Source organism: Wasmannia auropunctata, unplaced genomic scaffold, assembly GCF_000956235.1.
Source record: "Wasmannia auropunctata unplaced genomic scaffold, wasmannia.A_1.0 LD335989.1, whole genome shotgun sequence".
NCBI lineage: Eukaryota > Metazoa > Arthropoda > Insecta > Hymenoptera > Formicidae > Wasmannia > Wasmannia auropunctata.
The window spans coordinates 1-18,675 of NW_012026901.1; the positions used below are offsets into that span (position 1 = coordinate 1).

General features: G+C 32.0%; 4 protein-coding genes across 4 annotated transcripts; all 4 read right to left on the reverse strand.

Annotated features, from left to right (window-relative positions):
- Positions 1-963: 963 nt before the first annotated feature.
- LOC105453977 (odorant receptor 13a-like) lies at positions 964-3,366 on the reverse strand. The gene is made up of 6 exons (XM_011696287.1): positions 3,149-3,366; positions 2,291-2,636; positions 1,772-2,008; positions 1,438-1,551; positions 1,147-1,302; positions 964-1,014 (listed from the first exon to the last, which is right to left on the reverse strand). Exons 1-6 carry the CDS (start codon positions 3,364-3,366, stop codon positions 964-966), a joined length of 1,122 nt encoding a protein of 373 aa, XP_011694589.1.
- Positions 3,367-5,106: 1,740 nt separating this feature from the next.
- On the reverse strand, positions 5,107-7,648 carry LOC105453978 (odorant receptor 4-like). The gene is made up of 6 exons (XM_011696288.1): positions 7,322-7,648; positions 6,450-6,789; positions 5,991-6,221; positions 5,649-5,762; positions 5,375-5,530; positions 5,107-5,238 (listed from the first exon to the last, which is right to left on the reverse strand). The coding sequence occupies exons 1-6, from the start codon at positions 7,576-7,578 to the stop codon at positions 5,188-5,190; spliced, it is 1,149 nt and encodes a 382-aa protein (XP_011694590.1). The 5' UTR covers positions 7,579-7,648; the 3' UTR covers positions 5,107-5,187.
- Positions 7,649-10,717: 3,069 nt separating this feature from the next.
- Positions 10,718-15,964, reverse strand: LOC105453981 (odorant receptor 4-like). Its single transcript, XM_011696290.1, has 7 exons — positions 14,815-15,964; positions 14,141-14,522; positions 13,729-13,965; positions 13,414-13,527; positions 13,139-13,294; positions 12,832-12,901; positions 10,718-10,841 (listed from the first exon to the last, which is right to left on the reverse strand). The coding sequence occupies exons 1-6, from the start codon at positions 15,069-15,071 to the stop codon at positions 12,851-12,853; spliced, it is 1,197 nt and encodes a 398-aa protein (XP_011694592.1). The 5' UTR covers positions 15,072-15,964; the 3' UTR covers positions 10,718-10,841; positions 12,832-12,850.
- On the reverse strand, positions 15,963-18,072 carry LOC105453980 (odorant receptor 4-like). Its single transcript, XM_011696289.1, has 6 exons — positions 18,032-18,072; positions 17,576-17,921; positions 17,044-17,280; positions 16,678-16,791; positions 16,368-16,523; positions 15,963-16,162 (listed from the first exon to the last, which is right to left on the reverse strand). The coding sequence occupies exons 2-6, from the start codon at positions 17,897-17,899 to the stop codon at positions 16,112-16,114; spliced, it is 882 nt and encodes a 293-aa protein (XP_011694591.1). The 5' UTR covers positions 17,900-17,921; positions 18,032-18,072; the 3' UTR covers positions 15,963-16,111.
- Positions 18,073-18,675: the final 603 nt, after the last annotated feature.

Sequence of the window (18,675 nt, forward strand, 5' to 3'; positions counted from 1 at the left end):
TTGTAAGAAAGTAGAACGTGTACAAAATTTGACATTGCGTTACTTGTAATAATGTTAAAATGTTTATAATAATTTATATTATTAGTAATATTATATTTTAGCAATGTGATAAAAATTTTACAAATACACAGATTTCTGTATGAAAATATGTGCAAAACAATTTATCATTAGCCGAATAAATTATAACTAATTGTTTAAAAAGACAGAACATGCGTAATTATCTGACCTATATTACAGATATTATCTGTATTACAAATATGATGTGCATAATGACAACAATTTACGGTTTATTCGAATAACAAAATATGTCTCATCAATCACGAAAATTTATGATATAAATGCAAGTATACAAAATATATTTTTTTAAATGTCGAAATAAAATGTTTATAAGATAATTCTTATCGTAGTATAAAAATTTATTAAATATTTTTATCTTATCTATTATATGTATGATATATTCATCATTGTTTTCCATGAATTTTGTTGCGTGGTAAAGGAAGAAAATCGAGCCATATTTCTCTCATTTGGGTGCTAATAATACAACGGCAAATTATCTGCTTTAAATATGCAATGATTCGTGCAGATGCACATATGACGATGATACTCGATGGTCAATTGCGACTGACGGCCCCTCAGAAAAATTCTGAAATTATTGAGGGGAAAAAATCGGAAGGGACAAAAACTATTAATTGTAAGTGCGACGTTACGCAAAATTATACACACATTATTTTACTGAAATTCAAGCAAATTTGCTTTTTACATAACAAAAAGTGTTTTCGATATTTCTTAACTGCTATAATATACTGATGAATCAAATAAAAAAAAAAGGAAATTTTATGATTATTTTATATTTTGTATTATATTTGGAAAAATATGTCATATTACAATGTGTGTTTTGATAACTAGTGATTTACGAATAACTTCAAATTTTTTTCTATAATTATTTAAAAATGGTCGACTTGCTCATTGCATCGCCAACAACACTGATAAGTACGAACCCGAGGCATTCATGATCTAAAACAATATAGCTCCTTTTAGAACAAAAAAATCAATATTTTTAATTAAAATATTATAAACATATGTGTGCTCTTTCTCTTCATCTTTCCCTTTGTCTCTAAAAGTGAAAAATTCACATATAAATCTTACGCTTGTAAAAGCTTGTAAAGAGAGGTCCATCATCTTTCCCACAGTTAATGTCAATTGTTTCTGCGATCTTAACATGATAAATAACAGAAGACGACTTTCTGTAGATTTTAAATCGTACCATTCACAATTATACGCCGCGACACCAATTTCTTTGCTCTACGAAAACGGAAATGATATTTCTAATATTCATAGTATTCTTTACAATTTTTTTTGCAAGAAAGAATTTTTTTTAAAAGAAAGAATTATTTACTTTTATCATTGTTATAAATATAATATTATCTTGTCACTAACCTTGTTGTTCAAATATTCGCCAGCATAGCAAAAGATAAATGCTTCGAGATTTGTTATAGTGTAAAAGAGAAATGATTTCATTATTTGTTCTACCGCATTGGGGCTGCCGATTGCCTACAATATGATGTAGAAATAATGAGCGAGAAGTTATTGAATATAAATCTATAGTATGATATGCAATAAAAGGTGAGCGAATTTATAAGCAAGAAAAATTTAAACACTATATAATATACAATAATATACAATAGAATGTTAAAAGTAAATTAATATTAATAGTATCAGATCAATTATTGGAAGAATTGCAATTACTTCTTCATTCTACGATATTACTCACTGTTACAATAACGAAACCTAGCGAACATATCATTATCGTATTTGATACAAACTGAAGCAACGCGATATATGAATAAAGATTTTCAACGTGTTTTATAAAATTTATGATTTTTTGATGTTTTTGAACAATTTTACTCGTAGTCGTAGCGATCGATTTATGTTTGCTCTTGTTCGTACGAGGGATCAGCTGCGTTAACCAGTAACGCATTATTTCGATTTGGCCAGCTGCATGTAAAATCTAAAAATAATGAAAATAATGATGATAAAGGTATTATTACGAGTGAAAGTAATTAATTAATTCATTATTAATTACTATTCAAATAATTGATATTCAATCAACGAATCAAGTAAACACACTTATGCCAAATAATATCATCAAAACAGAAAATAAATTTTTCATAAGCCATATAATTGCTTTTAATTGGTTTTAATGTTTCCTCTTTTCAAGGTGACATTTTAGAACGCATATTAATATTTTTAGATACAGCCTATTTAGTAATGCAAAGAATTTTTAACTTACCAACGTTAATAGTAAAGAGTTTGTTATACCTGCCGCCCATCCGCAAAGAACCATATGCAAAAATTCCGTAATTAAAACACATCTGTACATGGATTGCGTGTTTATGTTGAAAGAAAGTTCTAGCTTATTGATCAAAGGTAGTTCTCTCGAGGTGTCAGTGACATCGGCGTCGGCCAGGATAATACCGATGCAATATGTAACAATTGTTACTGTGTGAAGGCTGACAATCGCATTTGTAATACGATCCGACATTTTCGCTTTGCGTGTTGACTCGCGCAGGTTGACGTCATTATTAGCGCAATCGTTCCAATCTTCCGTCATCATCGCCAAGATTTTGATGAGTTTTCTGTGGATAATCATATTCATTGAGAGATCATGCTATTGTAAGATAATGTTTATTTCTTGTGTAAATTTATCTCTTTAAAAATTTGTTATTTATAGATATTGCAAATTAATTTTCAATACTTTCTATTCACCAACAATCTTTGCTCATAGATTAATAATTGGATAAATACATAATAGAAACATAATATAACATAACAACATTGACAGCAAATGACAGCAAACGGCAATATTGCCTTTGTATCTTTAAAAGCGCTTTACGTTATTATCTTACCTGAAACTGGCCGAAACGTCATTGATAATATTTTAAAAAAGAATGTTTTTATGACTACATAATATATTATTTACAATTCTCTACTTTTGAGAAGAAAGCTATTAAACAAATATAGATCTTCTGCAAAATTATGATTTTGAAATTACACTGTCTTTCACTAGAGCTTTGACATGAGTGCATATTGATCGTGATATTTTTGCTGAATGTTTCTAACATTACCTTAATTTAATTCTATTACTTACCGCTGATTTAACCAAAACACGAGGAACTTGATAATTATTTTGGAATGTGCAAGGAAGCTGGACAGACAGTCCATTAAGTCCAAAATTTCGGCAGAATGCACATGCGTCAGGAAGTAACGGCAGTGCCAGAACAGGATAACTGTCATCGAAACGACCCAAAATATTCTGCAAAGCAGAACATATGGTGTGCCTGGCCAGATACCACACAAAATGAGCATAAACTTCAACGTGCGGTTAAGCGTACTCTTACGAGGCATTATTTCTTATTTCTCTCTGTTCTCCGTTGTGCACACGGGTGAATCCATCAAGGTGCGTAAAACAGAACAAAAATCCTCGGGTAGATAAAAGAAATATGTTTTGATTAAATGCACGTGCGTTTCGATAATGTATTCTCTGCGTGTGTTGCAGTATATAGAATATCTGCGCGAAAGAAAACTCTGACAGCTTCTAAGAAATCTGAGGAGACTTTATCTTCGACAATTGATCGCAACTGGAATTGCTCATTAAATATTTTTATCGTATACCGAGTATACAGAATATCGTACCGCGAATACATTTCGTCGTGGTTTGTCATGAATTTAATGTAAGAAACGGAAAGATAGGTGAAGTTCTTTTCCCGTCTCTCTTGTGCCGCTGGTAATACAATCACGCATTGTCCACTTTAAATATGCAACATTACGTGCGGACATAGATATGGCGATGTATGTCCGATGATCAGTCGTGACCACGGTGCTCTAGGAGACTTTTAATCTCTCTGAAGGATGAATAACCGAGCAACTATGTGCAACACTATGAAACTTTACATTGCTTTGCTTGTAAGTTAAAAGTGAATTTGTGTTGTAGAAATATTAATGAAATAGTTATGAAACACAATTAGGATTAACAAATACATGAATTTGAATCTGAAAATGTATACGTGAAATAATATATTACATTTGAATTAGAATTTACGTAAATGAATATTTAAACGGATTAAATATTACGTCATCGTTAATGTTGTATTAAAAACTTTTTATCGTATTTTTCTTAAATAATTTTAACCTTATATCTTTTTAAGTTACGTGAGAATTATATGTATTCAATTTGATTGTTTTGTGTCCAATACTTTCAATTATTTCAGTGAAAATACGCAAATGTGTGTAAAACTAGACATGAAAAATACAAAAGTCACATGAAATTAATATATTTTTCGTTAATTTAACTTTAATTTTTGACTAAAAACGTTATCGATTCGACACAGCATGACATAATTATCTCACAATTTCTGGGAAACAGGGATAATACCGATGACCAATCGGTCCTTTAGAAAAGTTCTAAAATCTAGAAGGGACAAAAATTGAAAGGAACAAAAACTACTAACAATAAGTACGCTGCTATGGAAATTTATACACATACTGTTTTACTTTATTAGAATTCAATCAAATTTGTTCTTTACATAGCAAAAATATTTTTTTTAACTATATATAGTATACCGATGATTTAAACAAAAGAAAGAAAAAAATTTTGTAATTATTTTGTATTATATTTGGAAAAATATGTTACATTACAATGTGTGTTTGGTAACTATTTTGAACAACTTTAAATTTGCTATAATTATTTAAAAATTAATTAAGTACTAGAATTGACCGTGAAGTCAACAAACAATTAAAATGCAAAAACGTCAACACGGTACAAGGCGGATCTTAGTTAATATTAAAATATGTGAATCTTACAATTCTTAGTTCAGGCGAACTGCGCGAATTAAGTTATTCTCACAGGATTTTAAACGATGCTCAATGAGCATCGAATTATTAGATTGCTTTGGCAATTTAATTGTGATATTGACGTATAGTAAACTATTCAGTTTGGAGCTGCATTTTAAAGACCGACGATTATGCGACGCACAATTTGCCTGAATTGAGAATTGTATAATACTTATTATAATATTATTATAATATTACTTACTACACTTATTATAATATTACTAATTATAAGCTAGATCCATTTTGTACCGTGTTCAAGTCTTCGCATATAATTATATTTAAAAATTGTCGACCTGCTCATTGCATCGCCAACAGCACTGATAAGTATGAGCCTGAAGCATTCATGATCTAAAACAATACGGCCCCTTTTATTTTAGAAAAAAAAAGATATTTTTAATTAAAATATTATATAAAAATATACAGCTTTTTGTGTCTTTATCTTTCTCCTTTTTTTCAAAGTAAAAAGTTTACGCGTAAATCTTACACTGGTAAAAGCTTGTAAAGAGAGGTCCATCATTCTTCCTGCTGTTAGTGTCAATCGCTTCTGCGATCTTAATATGATAAATAACAGACGACGACTTTCTGTAGATTTTAAATCGTACCATTTACAGTTATACGCCGCGACGCCAATTTCTTCGCTCTACGAAAATGGAAATGACAATTTCTAATATTTATAATATTTTTTACAATTTTTTTACGATATAAAAGAAACAATTATCTACTTTTATCATTGTTATGAATATTATCTTGTCACTAACCTTGCTGCTTAAATATTCTCCAGCATAGCAAAAGATAAATGCTTCGAGATTTGTTATAGTGTAAAAGAGAAAGGATTTTATTATTACGTCTACCACATTGGGGCCGCCGATTGCCTGCAAAAGTAATGTGGGAGAAGTTTCTAAATATGAACCTACATATAAATCTTTAGTATGATGTGCAATGAAAAGTGAGCAAATTTATAAACGAGAAAAAATTTTAACATTGATATAATATACAATAGAATAGAATTTTAAAACGTAAAATTATATTAATAATATTATATCTCAATTATTGCAGGAAGAATTGCAATTACTAATTCTTTATTTTATGGTATTACTCACTGTTACAATAGCGAAAGCTAACAAACATATCATTATCGTATTTGATACAAACTGAAGCAATGCGATATACGTATAAAGACTCTCAATATTTTTTATGAAACTGATAACTTTCTGATGTTTCTGAACAATTTTACTAGTAGTCGCAGCGATCGATTTATGTTTGTCCTCATTCGTACAAAGCTGCGTCAGCCAGTGACACATTATTTCGAGTTGGCCAGCTGAATGTAAAATCTGAAAATAAATATTATTATAAATGGAATTAATTATAATTTGCGAATACTCGATATTCAACTAGTGAATCAACGCACAATATGCCAAATAATATATCGTCAAAACAAAAATAAAATTATATCTAAGGTATATGTATATAATTTCAATTTTAAGTTGACCTTTAAGAACGCATACTAATATTTTAATTAGTTACAGCCTATTTAGTAGTATGAAGAATTCTTAACTTACCAATGTTAATAATAATGAGTTTGTTATACCAGCTACCCACCCGCAAAGAATCAAATGTAAAAATTCCGTGCTTAAAAAGATTCTGTACATGGATTGCGTGTTTATGTTAAAAGGCACATTTATCTTATCGATAAAGGGTTCTTTTGTGGTAGTGACATCGGCATCTGCCAAGATAATCGGCAGGCAATATCCAAAAATTGACATCGTGTGAAGGGCGGCGATCGCATTTGTAATACGATCTGACATTTTCGCTTTGCGTGTTGTCTCGCGCAGGTTGACGTCACTATCAACGCAATCATTCCAATCTTCCGCCATTACCGTTAAGATTTCGACGAATTTTCTGTGGATAATTGTATTCATTAATCGTGCTATTGCACAAAAATTGTAATTCATTATATAAATTTATTTCTTTAAAGATTCATTATTTTTGGATATTGCAAACTAATTGTCAATGCTTTTTATTTATCAAAGATCTTTGTTCATAGACATGTTCATACAATCGATATTATCAATATAATAAATACAACATATACATTTATTAACATAACATATACATATATTAACATATTAACAGCAAACGAAAAATATTGCAATAATATTTTTGAAAACGCTGTACGATATTTTCTGAAACTGGCCATGTACATTATTTAAAAAGAAAATGTTTTTATGGATACATAAAATATTATTATAATATATTATTTACAATTCTACTTTTGAGAAGAAATTAACTATTGAACAAATAAATCTTCTGTAATATTATGATTTTAGAATTACAATATGTTTCACTGCAGCTTTATCATGAGTGCATATCAATCAGAATATTTTTGCTGAATGTTTCTAATATTATCTATAAATTAAATTCTGTTACTTACCGCTCATTTAACCAAAACACGACGCACTTGGTAATTACCTTGGTATATGCAAGAATGCTGGACAGACATTCCATTAAATCCAAAATTTTGGCAGTTTGCACATGCGTCAGGAACCAACGGTAATGCCAGAACAGAACAACTGTCATTGAAACGATCCAATATATTCTGCAAAGCAGAACATATGGTGTGCCTGGCCAGATACCAGACAAAGTGAGTAAAACCTTCAATGTAAAGTTAAACGTACTTTTACGAGCCATAATTTCTTATTTGTCTCTGTTCTCCGTTGCGCACGCGAATAAATTCAGGATTATAATAGAGAAAAAACCCTCGAATAGGTAAAAGAAATATGTTCTGATCAAACGCACAATGATAAGTTCTCTGCGTGTATTGCAGTATAGAATACTTGCGTGCAAGAAAACTCCGGCAGTTTCTAAGAAATTAGTAGGGTCGATCTTGAACAACTGATCGCAATTTGAATTGCTCATTAAATATTTTTATCATGCCGGGAACGTACATCATGAATACATTTTATCGTAGTTTTTCATGAATTTAATGTAAAAAACGGAAAGTTAAGAGAGGTTTTTTTCTTGTACCGCTGGTAATGCAATCGCGAATTGTCCGCTTTAAATATGCAACGTTACGTGCGGATATAGATACGGTGATATATGTCCGATCAGTCGTGACCGCGGTGCTTTAGAAAATTTTTTATCTCTGGAAGATGAACATCCGGGCAACTGTGTACTCTACAAAACTTTACATTGCTTTGCTTATAATAGCTGAAAGTGAATTTGTGTTATAAAAATATATTGATGAGATACTTATGAAATACAATTAAAATTAAATGTATGGATTTGTATTGGACAATGTATACATGAAATAATATACTACATTTGAATTAGAATTTACGTAAATATTTAAATGGTACTGATAAGTATGAATCTGAGGCATTCATGATTTAAAATTGTAAAACGATATGCCCGTTTTATAATATTTTAGAAAGAAGTCAATATGTTAGAATATTATATAAAAATATATATGTGTTCTCTGTTCTTCATCTTTCTCTTTTCTTTAAAAATGAAAAATTTACATATTTAAATATAAAAATTTGAATACGTGAATATTCAAATGGATTGATTAAATATTATATCATCGTTAATGTAGTATTAAACCTATATCTATCTATTATTTTTTGTAAATCATTTTAGCGTTATTCTTTTATAACGAGAGTGCTATAGGTACATATAATATTAAGTATTTGATCTAAATATATATAAATTATTTTATTTAATATTTTCAGATACTTAACTAAAAATACGCAAATGTTTATGAAGCTGGACATGGAAAATACAAAAGTCAGATTGATATTTTTTGTTCATTTAATTGTGATTATTGACTAAACACGTTATCAATGACACATTATAATGTGATTATCTCACAATTCCTGGGAAGCAGAATTGTGAGTCTTGGAAGATTTATGAATGACTTGTGAGTCTGGGAAGAGAATTGTCTGCTTTAAATATGCAATGATTCGTGCAGAGTCAGATAATAATACTTGATGGACATGACTGACAGCCCCTCAGGAAAATTCTAAAATATAGAGGGGAAAAAGATCGGAAAGATCAAAACTGCTAAGTGCGACGCTACGGAAAATTATACACACATTATTTTACTTACTAGAATTTAAGCAAATTTGCTTTTTACAGGCAAAAAGAATTTTTCTTATCTATAATAATATACCGATGATTTAAACGTAAAAAAAAGAAATTTTGTGATTATTTTGTATTATATTTGGAAAAATATGTCACATTGTGTGTTTGGTAACTATTTACTTCATAAGACATAACTAATAATTCGAAATTTGCTATAATTATTTAAAAATTGTCGATCTGCTCATTGCATTGCCAACAACATTGATAAGTGATGAACCTGAAATATTCATAAGCTAAAATAATACAGTCTTTATTTTAGAAAAAAATTAAAATTTATAATTAGAATATTATATAAATATATGTACGCTTTCTCTGTTTTTTATCTTTCTCTTTGTCTTTAAAGGTGAAAAGTTTACATATCAATCTTACGCTGGTAAAAGCTTGTAAAGAAAGGTCCTTTATTTTTTCTACTGTCAATGTCAATTATTTCTGCGATCTCATTATGATAAATAACATAAGACTTTCTGTAGATTTTAAATTGTATCATTTACAGCTACAAGCTGCGACACCAATTTCTTTGCTCTACGAAAATGGAAATAATTTCTAATATTCATAGTATTCTTTACAACGTTTTTGCAAGAGTAAAGAAGCGATTATCTACTTTTATCATTCTTATGAATATTGTCATTAACCTTGTTGCTCAAATATTCTCCAGCATAGCCAAAGATAAATGCTTCGAGATTTGTTATAATGTAAAACATAAATGATTTCATTATTATATCTGCTGCATTGGGAGTGCCGATTGCCTGCAACACGGCACCTGCAGAAATAATGTGCGACAAATTATTAAATATAAGCCTATATATAAATCTTTAGTATGATCTTTAGTAAGCAATAAAAAGTGAGCGAATATATAAACAAGAAAAAATTTTAACATTGATATACAATAGAATAGAATTGTAAAACGTAAAATTATATTAATGATATTATATCTCAATTATTGCAGGAAGAATTGCAATATTTCTATATTAACGGTATTACTTACTGTTACGATAACAAAAGAGAGCGAACATGTCATTATTATATTTGCTATAAACTGAATCAATACAATATACGAATAAAGACTGCCAATGGATTTTGCAAAATTGATGATTTTTTGATGTTTGTGAATAATTTTAGTCGTACTCGCAACAATCGATTTCTGTTCGTCCTCGTTCGATAGAAGCTGCGTCAGCCAGTGACACATAATTTCGATTTGGCCAGCTGTATATAAGACCTGAAAATAAAGATATTACTAGTGAAATTAATTAATTAATTTGTAATTAATTAACTATTTAAATATTTGATATTCAACCAATGAATCGCTCCAAATAAACACTCAATGTGCCAGATAATATCGTCAAAACGAAAATCAAATTTTTGTTGAGCTATATAATTGTTTTTAATTTTTGCACCTTTTAAATATTTCAGAACGCATATTAATATTTTAATTAGACACAGCTTATTTAGTAGTGTAAAGAATTCTTAACGTACTAATGATAATAATAAAGCGTTTGTTATACCAGCTATTCCACAAAAAACACATAATACGCATTCACCAGATAAAATCATTTTGTACCTTGATTGCGTCGAAAGGAACATCTATCCTATCGAGAAAGGGTAGTTGTTCTTTCGGGATAGTAGTGACATCGGGATTTAGCATGACAATCGGCAAGATACATCCAACAATTGTCATCGCATGAAGGATGATGATCACATTTGTAACACGATGCGACACTTTCGCTTTTCGTGTTGTCTCACGCATGTCGACGTCACTATTAGCGCAATTATTCCAATCTTCCGCCATCACTGCCAAGATTCCGACGAGTTTTCTGTAGATAATCGTATTCATTAATCGTGGCGATCGTGCTATCGCAAAATAATTTTAATTTTTTATGTAAATTTATTTCTTTAAAAATTCGTTATCTTTGGATATTGCAAACTAATTGTCAATGCTTTTTATTCACCAGCAATCTTTGTTCATTGATTATTAATATAACGAATACAACATATATGTATTGACAATATTGACAACAAATGAAAAATATTGCAACTGTATTTTTGAAGACGCTGTACAATATTTGTCTTACCTGAAACTGGACGGAACATCAGTTTACATTATTTTAAAAAAGAATTTTAAAAATGGTTTTTTCTGGCTATATGATGCATTATTTACAAGTCTACTTTTGAGAAGGAAACTATTGAACAAATAAATCTTCTACAAGACTATAAAATTCTAGAATTACAGTATCTTTCATTACAGCTTTATTATGAGTGCATATTGATCGGAATATTTTTGTCGAATGTTTCTAATATTATATATTAATTAAATTCTGTTACTTATTTAACCAAAACACGATGCACTTGCTATTTACTTTGATATGTGCAAGGCAGTTAGATACACAATTCATTATGTTAAAAATTACGACAGATGCATTAGGAAATAATAGTAATGACATAATAGGATAGCTCCCATTGAAACGACCCAAAATAATTTGAAAAGCATAATAAACGGTGTGCCTGGCCAGATACCACACAAAGTGAGCATAAACTTCAACGGACGGTTAAGCGTATCTCGAGCCATAATTTCTTATTTGTCTCTGTTCTCTGTTGTGCACGCGAATAAATCAAAGTATGCATATAACAGAGCAAAAATACTCGGATAGATAAGAGAAATATGTTCCGATCAAACACACTTTCGATGACGTGTTCTCTGCGTGTATTGCAGTATGTAAAATATCTGCGTGAAAGAAAACTCTGGCAGTTTCTAAGAAATCAGCAGGCTCAACCCTCGACAATTGATCGCAATTGGAATTGAATTGCTCATTAAATATTTTTACCATGCCGAGAGCATAGACCGTGAATACATTTTGTCGTGGTTTTTCATGAATTTAATGTAAGAAACGGAAAGATAAGAGAAGTTTTTTTCCCCGTCGCTCTTGTGCCGCTGACAATTTAGTCGCGAATTGTCCGCTTTAAATATGCAACGTTTCGTGCGAACGTAGATATGATGATGTATCCGATGGCCAGTCGTGACCACGGTGCTCTAGGAAAGTTTTAATCTCTGGAGGATAAACAGTCGGGCAACTATGTGCAACACTATGAAACTTTACATTGCTTTGCTTGTAATAGCTAAAGGTATGAATTTGTGTTGTTGAAATATTGATGAAATACTTATGAAACATAATTAAGATTAACATATGCATGAATTTGTATCTGAAAATGTATACGTGAAATAATATATTACATTTGAATTAGAAATTACGTAAATGAATATTTAAACGGATTAAATAAAACGTCATCGTTAACGTTGTATTAAAACGTTCTATCGTATTTTTCGATTAAAATAATTTTAACGTTATCTTTTTAATGAAAGTTATATATATTTATTAATTTTATTAATATATATATATATATATATTTAATTATTTGAGTGTTTCATCCAATATTTTCAGTTATTTCACTGTAAAAACACGCAAATGTGGGTAAAACTGGACATGGAAAATACAAAAGTCACATGAAATTGATATATTTTTTGTTAATTTAATTTTGATTATTGGCTAAAAACATTATCGATATGACACAGTATACCATGATTATCTCACAATTCCTGGAAAACAGGGATCTATTAAGGTATTCTCATAATATAATGAATGATTTATTTTTTTTATACTCTTCTCTAAATCACTACTATTTTAGAATATCTAATTACTACTATTTCAGGTCATGAAAATATGTTGCACTATATGCATGTTTCTATTACTAGTGAAGAGCTAGTATATTTACACGATATATACTTCACGACTACGATTGTATAAAAACCTTCAAATATACGACGTATTTATTGCATAGCCAGCAATACCGACAAATATGATCCCGAGGCTTTCATGATCTATAATAAAGTATGAACTTTTTTGTATTAGAAGTAAATATTTTAGAAGGTTATAATTTTGTCGTTAAGAAAAATATGTTTTGAATATTGCTATAAAAAGTTTACAAACTTAACGGATTGGTGTAAAAGAATTTACATAGAAAAAAATGTAAATTTTATGTAGAAAGTATCTTGATACAAATATTATGTATACAATTATTGTCCAAAGTTATTTTGTGTGCTGCGTATGAGTCTTACACTTGTAAAAGATTCTAAGGAGAGATCCATTATTTTTCCCACTGTAAGTGTCAATTGCTTTTGCGCTCTCAATATCACGAATATTAAATTACGGCTGTTTTCAGGCTTCATTTCGTACCAAGCGGAATTGTACGCCGCAGTTCCGATAGCTTTACTCTAGAAAGAGATGGAGATAGTTAGGGGGATTGCCTATACTGCATTACCACTTCTTTTTCCGACAGACCCTACATAATCGTTATTGATTATCGTCATAAGTATCGCCCCGTGTGTCTAACCTTGTTTTTCAAGTATTCACCCGCGTAGCAAAATATAAATGCTTCGAGGTTCGTCACGGTGTAAAATAAAAGGGACCGCACTATGTGCTCCGTCGCGTCGGGACTGCCAATTGCCTGCAATATAGAAGCAGCAATTATTGAACGTATTTCAAAAATTGTAAATAGACTGTATAAACACTGTGTTACTATAATGTATATATGAGTTGTAAAAAATTTTAATTTATTTTGTAATAAAAATGTAGGGTAAATCTTATAAGAAGCAATCTTCATTATTATGCATAAACGCTTAATGTATTAATGAAAATTTTCACTTGCCGTTACGATAAGAAACCCCAAGGAACAAATCAGCACAGTGTTCGACGTGAACTGCACTAACGCGATGTATGTATATAAATCCTCAATGTACTCCGAAAAGTAAATGATTCTTTGATGCTTGCGAATAATTCTGTTCGTCGTGACGGCGACAGATTCGGATCTTTCTTCACTTTCTCGCGGTACGAGCTCGCTTAACCAACAGCGCAGAATATCCATCTGGCCACCTACGTGAAAAGTCTAGAAATAAAATTCACACGTTCTATCTATCGGTCAAAATTTCAAAATGATATATTTAAACAGTGAGGGGAAAAAATATTGTTTTGAAACGATATTAATTGGCAATTGTTTTTATAATTACTAATTTAATTGTACTTGTGACAAGTGCATTTCGCACGCGTTGCAACTCACTTACCAAAGTTAAGAGCAAGGCGTTCAGTAGACCCGTTCCACAGCCCGACATGATGAGGTGCACGAATTGCATGCTCAGCAGCATTTTGTACATGCGTTTTGTATTTATGTCGACAGGAAGCTCCACTTTTAAGAGAAGAGGCAATTCGGACTGGTCGGTGACGTCGACGTCGGCCAGAAGGATGCCAATACTGTACGCGACGATGGTTAACGTGTGAAGAGTGAACATCGCGTTGGTGATACGGCCCGCTAATCTAGCTTTGCACACCGTTTCGCGCATATTGACGTTGCTGCCAGCGCAATCGTTCCAGTCGTCTGTCATCATCGTCAAGATCTCGCTGAATTTTCTACGAATTATTTGAGTCACGTCGATTATTCTACCATGGCTATGGGAAAAATGCAAGACGCAGAAGTTTGTATATCCAGAGAAGTATATTGTATAAAATATTATTATATAATTATATTAACGAATTCTTTTTTAGATTCTAATTTTTTTAAAATTCTTATCTTTAAGAAATTCTTAATTTCTTTAATTTTCTTATACATTCGGGCGAAGTAGAATATATACGTAAATATGCATTTACGAAAAATTAAGAAAGGAGATAACTATTCGTGGACTATTAATAATTTCATTTATTTTATTTTCAAATTATTTGTATATTACGTAGTGTTACTCACCGTTCATTCAGCCAGAATATAACCAACTTAATCGTAAATTTTACTTGCGTCAGAAAACTACTAAAACAGTCCATCAGGTCGAAAAGATCGTTAGTATGCAAATGCATTAAAAGATAACGGTAGTGGCAAATTTCGTCTGTTGCTAACGCGATAATCCAATACATCCTGCAGATTATAACACACGATGTGCCTGGCCATATACCGCACAGAGTCAGCATTAATTTTAACGTGCGATTAATTGTGCTTTTACGCGTCATAGTCCCTTAATTCTCTTCGCTCTCGTTATTCACGCGAGGGAAAGCATCGATCTCTGCGCAACGGGGCAAACTTTTTTTTTTTTAATCAAAAAAGTAAAAGAGGAACTGCGTTCTCTCTTTCTCTATCTTTCTCTCTTTGTCACTCGTCAATGTATTCGCAGGATGTGTATTCTATAGAATAACTGTATGAAGACTGGGAGATCCTATACGAGGTCATCAAATAGACGCTCCCTTGCCATCATCGGCCAATGGGAATATCTCATTAAATATTTTTATCGTGCCGCATGCAGCCCTCGCTTATACCGCACGCTTCTCGAAACTCGATATCAGAAGAGGGAGAACGCCGTAGGGTCATCTTCTCCTTCCCTTCGGCGCCGGTGATGCAATCGCGTGTATTGTCCGCATACATGTATTTAAATATGCAATGATTCGTGCGGACGCGAACGCGGCGGCGTTATAGTATATACGCATCCGACGCGTCAGTCGTGCCACAGCGTACTGCGGAAAAACTTTTCAAGTTCGTGCACCAGAGCAGCGGAGAATCGGCGGAGAAGTACCCGCGGTGCGCAGTGCTAGTATATCTGTCTCCCCGCATGCAAAGCAGTTTGCAGCGTACCTGTGTGCAATGGCGACATTTATAAGAAATCAACAAGTGCACGGTCTGCAGGTAAAAATGCGTGTGAGAATGGTATATAAACCATTCTCCGGTTCCATTTCATGTGCACGAAAGTATATACGTTTGAAGGACTGAGGAGCTGCGTGATATAAACCGGAACGCATAACTTTTCTCGCACTGGCGAAAAGAATATCACAATTTTTATGTTAGTTTTTCTATATGTAGTTAATAACAATACATTTATCTAAAAGTGTATATTTAAAAAATATATCTACTATATATGTATTTATATATATTTATATGTACATATATATCTACTGTGTCTTAATTTTAATTAGAAAAACCGACTTCGATATTATCACTTGGTTCGTCACTTAATTGATTCACGGTTGTCGCCTCAAAAAATCACAAGATATTACGGCGTTTATTTCATTGCTAGTAGTACCGATAAATACGATCCCGAAGCCTTCATAATCTATAAAAATATTGATAAAGAAAAATATATGTGCATATGTGACTGTATAGAAAAATTATAAGATAAAAAGTTTATCTCTCTCTTGAACGATAATAATATTATTCGCTATGATAAATAACAAGAATATGTAACTACGTTATTATGTGTAAAGGCTTATTAAAGTTAATTTGAGGTATGATTTTTCTTTAATTATTACACATCTTACGTTTGTGAAGCACTCGAAGGACAGAACTGTCATCTTGCCTGCCGTAAGCTTCAATTGCCTTTGAGATCTCAAAATTATGAATAATAAAACACGACTGTCCTTAGTCTTCATATCGTACCAAGCAGAATTGTACGCTGCATTTCCGATCGCTTTGCTCTGTATAAAGATGGAAATAATGAAAATAGAAATTCTATAGCATATTATAACTTTCTATAGCATTAGTTTCAATACCACAAACACTAGATTATCTGTACTACTTTTTTTATAAATTAATTTTTTTTTTATTTTTTAATAATCTCCCGCTGCTGACCTTATTGCTCAGATATTCTCCAGCGAAGCAAAATATAAACGCTTCGAGATTCGTTACAGCGTAAAATAAAAGAGATCTCACTATTTGTTCAGTGGCGTCGGGACTGCCGATTGCCTACAATGTTGAGGCAAAATGGGAGTAAACATATTTACACATGGAAAGTTATAAAGCATTATTTATACGTAACTTTCCATGTGTAAACACGTTTACTTTTATTAATTCATAACAAATCACTATCATACGCAATAAATTAATTAATGTAATGTAATAGACACCACGTAATAAAGAAAAAGCATAAGAAATTATTTAATGCAATTGATTAAAAAAAACTGTATTTTTATATTTGAAATTTTAATAATTACTCACGGTTACAATAAGAAATCCTAATGAGCAAATCATCACCGTATTCGATGCGAATTGCAGCAAAGCGATGTATGAATAGAGACTTTCAATGTTTTCCGAGAGTTTGATAATTTTTTGATGCTTCCGAATGATTTTTGTCATGACAGTGACGAATGAATTATGCTTTTCCTCGACGTCTTTCAATCCAAGTTCCATCAACCAGGACAGCAGGATGTTCATTTGACCGCCCACGTGTAGAGTCTACAAATGAAGGTTCTGTCATTTATGACATTTCTGACAATAATTTGTGATCACAATTATTTATTCTACCTTTTAAAAAAACAGGAATATTATTATGAAAAATGAATTTGATAAAGTGCGAATTAGACCTCATAAAATAGATATTCAATTCTCGAATTTATTATTATTATTATTATTATTATTATTATTCATATTTACAGCCTAATATTTGTACAGATGATTTGCGTGGTGGGCTATTAATTGTAAATATAATCATATTTTGCTTATAATACTTGCTCGTGTAGGTGCAGGTTACCAGAGTTAGGAACAGAGCGTTGAATAAACCAGCTCCCCAACTGCACACCATCACGAAAACGAACTGCGTAGCTAATACCAGGCTATACTTGCGTTGCGTGTCTATGACGAAGGGATATTCCATTTTCATCATGAGAGGTAGTTCAGCCGTTCGATCGGTGACGTCGGCATCGGCCAGGAGGATGCCGATGACGTATGCGAACGCGGCGATTGTATGGAGGATAATTAATCCATTACAAATACGGCTCGACAATTTCGTTTTCCTTGCCGTTTCGCGCAACGCAACGTCACTGCTACCGCAATCGTTCCAATCTTCCGCCATCATCGTCAAGATTTCGACGAATTTTCTACAAACGATCGAATATTTCGAGATAATCGCAGCGTGTTTTCACAACGTTATACTTTCCACCTTCTTTGCGAAGTTTTTAATTGTTCGATTAATCAATTCGTCGCTTACCGCTGCTTCAACGAGAAGATAATGAGCTTAACGGTCAGTTTCACATGCGCCAAGAAGCTACTCAGACCGTCCATCAGGTCGAAAAGATTGTCCAAGTGAAAATGCGTTATAAAGTACAAGTAGTGGAAGAATTCGTCAATTGCTAGCGTAATCATCCAAAACGCTCTGTAGATTATAACGCATGATATACCTGGCCAGACACCAAACATGGTGAGCATAAGTTCTACCGTGCGGTTGATCGTACGTTTACTCCCCATAATTCTTCTCGTCTTTCTCCGCTATTGTCTATGTACAAGTCAGAGCGTCAAAATCTAGGGATACTCTCGTACAAAAAACATGTATGCTCCCGCTGAAGCTATACTATCCAACCACGGCTCGATGTACGTCGTGGAAAATTTGCGTGAAGACTGGGAAGGATTCTAGGAGCGTCGCGAAGCGAATAGCAGCCTGGGGGCGACTGGCCAATGGCAGTTGCTCATTAAATATTTTTTATCTTATTGCGTGCACATCACGAAGAAGTAGCCTCTTGTAATTTAAAGAAAAAAAAAAGAGGGAGCGGACAGAATCTTGCGTTCCCTCCAGCGCCTGCGATGCGCATAATTTGCTTAAATATGTAATGATCTATACGCAGTGATGTGTATACA

Excerpts from the sequence above, each read along its gene's own strand:
- LOC105453977 (XM_011696287.1), bottom strand. The coding sequence starts at position 3,366 with ATGCTCATTTTGTGTGGTATCTGGCCAGGCACACCATATGTTCTGCTT. Across the intron at positions 2,009-2,290 it reads ACTCTTTACTATTAACGTTG|ATTTTACATGCAGCTGGCCA; the intron begins GTAAGTTAAAAA and ends CATTATTTTTAG. Across the intron at positions 1,303-1,437 it reads GCGAATATTTGAACAACAAG|AGCAAAGAAATTGGTGTCGC; the intron begins GTTAGTGACAAG and ends CCGTTTTCGTAG.
- LOC105453978 (XM_011696288.1), bottom strand. The coding sequence starts at position 7,578 with ATGGCTCGTAAAAGTACGTTTAACTTTACATTGAAGGTTTTACTCACT. Across the intron at positions 6,790-7,321 it reads GTGTTTTGGTTAAATGAGCG|AAAATTCGTCGAAATCTTAA; the intron begins GTAAGTAACAGA and ends AATTATCCACAG. Across the intron at positions 5,239-5,374 it reads CTTTACAAGCTTTTACCAGT|ATCATGAATGCTTCAGGCTC; the intron begins GTAAGATTTACG and ends GTATTGTTTTAG.
- LOC105453981 (XM_011696290.1), bottom strand. The coding sequence starts at position 15,071 with ATGACGCGTAAAAGCACAATTAATCGCACGTTAAAATTAATGCTGACT. Across the intron at positions 14,523-14,814 it reads ATATTCTGGCTGAATGAACG|CCATGGTAGAATAATCGACG; the intron begins GTGAGTAACACT and ends TTTTTCCCATAG. Across the intron at positions 13,295-13,413 it reads GTGAATACTTGAAAAACAAG|AGTAAAGCTATCGGAACTGC; the intron begins GTTAGACACACG and ends ATCTCTTTCTAG.
- LOC105453980 (XM_011696289.1), bottom strand. The coding sequence starts at position 17,899 with ATGATGGCGGAAGATTGGAACGATTGCGGTAGCAGTGACGTTGCGTTG. Across the intron at positions 17,281-17,575 it reads ACGCTCTGTTCCTAACTCTG|ACTCTACACGTGGGCGGTCA; the intron begins GTAACCTGCACC and ends CTTCATTTGTAG. Across the intron at positions 16,792-17,043 it reads TAGGATTTCTTATTGTAACC|GCAATCGGCAGTCCCGACGC; the intron begins GTGAGTAATTAT and ends TCAACATTGTAG.